The sequence below is a fragment of the Anarrhichthys ocellatus genome, unplaced genomic scaffold (genome assembly GCF_004355925.1).
Source record: "Anarrhichthys ocellatus isolate YVR2014 unplaced genomic scaffold, GSC_Weel_1.0 scaffold89, whole genome shotgun sequence".
Classification (NCBI taxonomy): Eukaryota; Metazoa; Chordata; class Actinopteri; order Perciformes; family Anarhichadidae; genus Anarrhichthys; species Anarrhichthys ocellatus.
Genome location: NW_022280119.1, coordinates 259069 through 264720, shown reverse-complemented (window position 1 = coordinate 264720; position 5652 = coordinate 259069). Strand labels below are relative to the sequence as shown.

Genomic DNA, 5652 nt, shown 5'->3' with positions numbered 1-5652 from the left:
GCAGCCCTATACACGCAAAAGTTTGTCATTGATTGACGGACTGAGTGAGTGATGAAATAACACCAGTTATTGCACTTTCAAAATGATTATGTGGCACAGTGTTTCTGCCACCACAGCAAAAGAAGAAAAAAAATATCACTCAATAAAACAAAACATCTCGCGATCAATCATATGGAAAAAGGAAAGCTGATGAGGTCATCATTAGTCTCCTATCCCGATGTTTTAATATAGTTGTATATTGCCAGCTGGCTTTGATGGACACGCGTGCCTGAACGCTGTGTTGGAAAAGGATGAAATGTAAGGAAATGAAGTCGTTTTTTCAATGTATTTGTATAGAGTATTTCAATTCACTTTTTCCCACTAATGACATCTGTAGAACATGCTATTAGTTACATTACAAGACATCTGAGAAGACGACTGATAGAAACTCTGTTTTGCCTTTATTTGATAGACAGAAACTGGCAATGGGGGAGAGGGAGAGGTTTGACATGCAACGATGGTCCCAAAGCTGGAATCAACCACCCGGCTACCAATGCTCTCAAGAGAAAACAAGAAGGGTGGAAAAGATGGAGATCAAGGGTCTACCAGATGAGGGGCTGGGGGGGCTGTTGGCCTGTGTTCATGAGTAAATTATGTCTTGTGTGTGTGTGTGTGTGTGTGTTAGTGACTGATCTGCATTTTTGAAGTGTGTGATTAATGTCCCTCTATAGCTGGGGAGAACCCATGGTGAGAGAAATGCCTGAGGGGTTAATATTAACTCCCTTTTTTAGCACACACACACACACACACAGCAATTGTGTAATTTCTATGAATTAATTAATTAATTGAATAGTCTCGGTCTGTGGTCACAACTCTCGTCTCACCTGATGCCCTGCCCACAGCACTATCTGGTTGGTCAGTCGATACCTGGACCTAACCATGATGAAGAACATCTCCTTACCTTAATAAATTAGAAATTATAATCCAAACCATCCTCAACCAAGTCGTGTTTCTGCCTTAACCTAACCAAATCTTAACCACAGCAATGTCAGTGTCGGATTGAATGTAAATTCCCAGTCAACAGGTATTAGCAAATATATTTGAACTCTGCATCCTTAATCGCAAAGCACCAAAGACAAAATATAAATGACACTTGAAAGTGACGCAGACACATTTGACCAGTGATAACACAGATTTTCCAACTTTACCAACAATTGACAAAGAAATTCCAAGCACCTATACAAGTCATATTCTATTTAAAGCGTAATAGGCTGTCAAACTTCACCAATCTACTCCTCCCTTAAGCTCTGGGAATGATACCAGGTAAGGCTGGCTCTCAGTGGACTTCTTGGGCCTAAGTTGAGCCTCGCTTGCATACTTTCCTCTTAAGTTGGGGACAAGTTCCAACTGGTTCATATGATTGGCAGACTCAAAACATGTTCCAAATCCTGCCTCTGTGTGTGTGTGTGTGTGTGTGTGTGTGTGTGTGTGTGTTGCAGATCTTTATACATCCATGACACAGACAGAGAGGAGAGAGACGAAGATGGCGATGTAACCTGGTTGTTACGTTTTGATAAAGTCCCATCCTCACTAGCGCGCTGGACGGTAACTAGCAGGTCAGAAGTGATGGTTGAGGATTTTTTGTATGATTCTATACATTGCTTTTAAGCAAAATGGTGCATATTATACCTTTAATTATGTTTACCTAAATACATTTGCTTGGTTAAGTTTGTTGAACAGCACGCTGCCTAAGAAACTCAATTCAGAGCAAAACAAAGCATCCCACTCCAATAACACAAGCTACAGCTTACTTACAAAGCAAGACTGCCCCCTTGTGTCTAAAGATATTAATGACATCAGTTCTACAGAATGGTATTAAAAAATATATTTTTTACCATTTCAGCTGTTCATTTACTTTCATTCCACTGGTCTAAAATAAATCACATCCATCTACAATATATAAGTAGGAGTATTCTAGTACGGTTGATATTTGTATTGTTATTCACTGACAATCAGTCAATAGACTCGACACAAACCACAAATGAATAATCTCTCACCGGTCATCTTGTATCCGCTGGCAGCTAGCTGTCCGGCCATGTACTCTCCATCTGAGTTGTTGTGACTGCAGCCCCACGTTTTCATCCAGATTTTTTGGGTGCCAGGGATCAAACTAAAAATGAACAACAATGAAATGTGTTATTGTTACATGATGTGTGGAATTTTCTTTAAAAAGGAATAGCTAGAACTAATGTTATTTCGTAAAACTGATGAAGACTAAAGACCTAAGTTGTGTGTCGTGGGACAGACTGTTAAGGTGCTTTCACACCTAAACTGTTTGATTCAGGCAGGTGGGAAAGCGAGACGAATTACAAGCAGGCTCTGCTGTGGTCCTTTGTAGTATGAAAGCAAAGTGGACAAATCACACAATTTAGCAACAATAGTTATGATATCAAATGATATGGGGGGGAGGGGGGTTCCATGACACATGAAAAATACGTGACAAAAACAAAAAAAAGAACGTAAGCATAATTTAGCATTTCACTGATAAAAAAAGTGAGTGAAATGTACAACCTTTGTAATATTACCATAAGACAGCTCTCCTATTTTTACTTGTCCATCATTATTCATGACGTATGAGGATCAGTGGCAATCTAAACTAACAAAGCTCACAATTCAATCAAGTATTTCTTTATGAGGTCTGTGAGCCACCAGAAAAGTTAAGTATAAACAAGGAGCAATAAAATACTGTAAGACTTTCTGGCTGTCACCAGATTTTTGTTTTCCCCAACAGACCCATGTAGCCCCGATGATGCAGAATGATAATCTGCATCAACACAGGGACCAGAACTAAGCAAAGTTATTCTTCTCCAAATCAAAAGATATTACAAAAAGCTGCAAACAGCTCAATTATAAAAACAATTCCAATTCTGCATTTTACTTTTATACTTCTTTGACTTCACGGACTAAAATCAAACTGTTAAAAATCATTAATGGTTGGGATTAATACTTGCAGTTATTTGAATCAGCCTAAAACCTACTGAATACTAGCGATATCACAATAAACTCTCATCCTGAATTACTGCTGAACATTTGACATACCTGTCAGTGTGGAGCTCCTCGTGGCTCAAAGGCTCTTTCTTCTTCCTGGACCTTGGCATGATGCTCTTTCTAGCAGACTGTCTCTCGTGAGGAGTCGGGTCGCTAGAGGACACCATGTCCTCAATGTCGTCAATCAGAGAGTCACAGGCGGACGGCATGATGGTCTGAAAATGAGACAGAGCCATGTCAGCACAGCATTATTCTACACATCGTCTATACAGTGTCTAATCAAATAAAATGTAATAAAACAAAACCAAAAATAAGTAGTATCCCAGCAGAGTACCGCTATAAAAAAAATAGTATTTTGTTTTTGATGAATCTGTTGATCATTTTCTCAGTTAATCAATTGTTCATTGTTTCAAAAAAAAAGAAATCGCTCCAGATACACACCTGGAGTACGTCACACTGGTGATTAAAACATGAAAGTTAACTATAGGTAGTGTGCTGCTTCTTTCCTGTACATCTTTAGTAAATGTTGTCTACGGTGGCGATGTCATAATGTCGGTAAGGAAAGACATGTTGAATTCATTTGGTGTTCCATTTTTGAAAACAAACTGTAGAGAATTCATTACGTTGATCAATGAATATGACATCCTCATGATTAGAGCAGAGCACCTGTTTCTTCTGACACACCTGAGTTGATTAGGCTATTTCATATAGAAATACATGTTCGACAGATGTTGATATTGTTACGGTTTATCATTCTCCTGGCTTTCTCAACAGTGCAAAATGTGTTTCATATTTCAATTTAATTCCTCTTTCATTGAGGATATGCCAGAAGCTACATGAGTGACAGGAAAAAAAAACAAGCAAGCAGGTCAAGCCTGCAAATTGCTGTGACGTTAAACCTGTAACGTTTGTGCTTTCTTGTACTTTGCGTTGACATTTTAAAAATAAAATAACCGAAAACCATATGACACTGTAGCTTCTGTAACATATGTAACGTGAGTATTTTATTAAATTACGCACAACTTTCACCTCTGACCTAACAGCACGCATGAATGTTGAACAATACAAGTGATAAACTGTGAACATGTATAATTTGACAGATACCTAGCAAGCTATAGTTTAATTATGTTGGGTTACATGAGCAGGCTAGCTATTAGCTTGGCTAGCCTCATTATCTAGCCACTACCCACGTGCCCTTATTTTGGACATCAGTACCCCTTAAGACACTGTATCTATACCTTACCTGAGACGCGATGCGGTTATTGGTTCAGAGAAGAACGAATTCTGATGAAATGGTGTTTTGGAAATTGAGAAATTGTATTATTTACACCATCAAAACAGTTTTCAGAACTCTCAGACCGCCATACTTGTACGTAGCTACGGTGTGTAAAGAGGGACAAACTAGTCACGTGCGTATTTTTCCGCGACTGGAGTTAATGCATCACTTGTGCCCATGCAATCGAGGCATGCGATTAAACTGAGTGATGAATGGTTACCATTCATCACTCATCACTCAGTTTAATCGCATGCCTCGATTGCATATAGATATAGATATATATATATATAGACAAAAGACAAAATCAACACATTTCTATATTCATATTGCCTTTATTCAAATGTTCAATTACAAACACCCAGAGTACAAAAACAAATCCATTTACCCCCCCCCCCAAAAAAAAAAAAAATGCAACTCAACTTCTTCATTTGACAGATGTTAAAGAAACTTGTATAACTGAATAACATAAATCAGATAAGTTTACCTTCAACATTCAACAGCACACCAATACTTTCACCCATGCATTCAAATTTCGTTGTGATATGACAGGTTTTTCTTCTGTAATTAGTGGAAACAGGCAGCAATATCGTAATTTTACAGTCAATTCTTTCCTATGACATAGTTAACGTTTCACATAACTGTTACAGAATATTTACCGATCAGTATATTGTATTTGGTAACAGCTTAAGAATAACCATAGGAAAATAGCAGGTACAACAGTGCTGTTTCAATCTCCACTACAGTTTACACCACATTTAGCCTAATGATGCGATTCTGCGAGATCTAATCACATGAATCGCGCATTAGAAATGAAGGAGCTGTAATCATGTCACCCATAATATATATTTCAGACTCACCGGCAATGACACGAGCTTAAGCGGTGCATTCAAATCTTTAACATTCCATTAGATACCCATGGAAAGGTACATTTTTCCCAAAAATCATGTTTCCATCATGTAAAGGTGGATAAAATATTAGGACCAGATTCTGGCCGCTTGAAATCGATGGAGGAAAACATAATTACCTTTGTAAATGGTGTTAGAAAATAGCACAACTGAGGTTAGAGGACCAAATGGGGAAAATATTTAGCTTGATTTTCTCCAAAAATACATATAAAATACATGGATATAAATATGCCGAAAGGGAGATTGTGTTATCAATCAGAGCATTTCTGTGCATTTAAGTCAAATTTTACATTCACTTACAACAGCACTAATTAAGCTACATGCTGATTTAGAAACTGTGAAGTTCGCGTTAATGATTGGGTTTTGATTTTAGGTAGTTGTTTCAACAGGCAATACTCTCCATGAAAAAAAAAAAAAAAAAAAAAAAAAAAAAAAAAAAAGAGA

General features: G+C 37.7%; 2 protein-coding genes across 2 annotated transcripts in view; both read right to left on the bottom strand.

Moving 5' to 3' along the window:
- Positions 1 to 4399, bottom strand: part of cdkal1 (CDK5 regulatory subunit associated protein 1-like 1) — a 174306-nt gene extending 169907 nt beyond the window's left edge. Inside the window, exons 1-3 of the mRNA XM_031875335.1 lie at positions 4271 to 4399; positions 3079 to 3242; positions 2037 to 2149 (exon numbers count right to left, since the gene is read on the bottom strand). Of these exons, the coding sequence (XP_031731195.1) occupies positions 2037 to 2149; positions 3079 to 3236 (271 nt within the window). The 5' untranslated portion in view covers positions 3237 to 3242; positions 4271 to 4399. The remainder of the gene's footprint in view (positions 1 to 2036; positions 2150 to 3078; positions 3243 to 4270) is intronic.
- LOC116398750 (transcription factor E2F3) overlaps positions 1 to 5652 on the bottom strand; it is a 34154-nt gene that overhangs the window by 16761 nt on the left and 11741 nt on the right. The window lies entirely within an intron of this gene.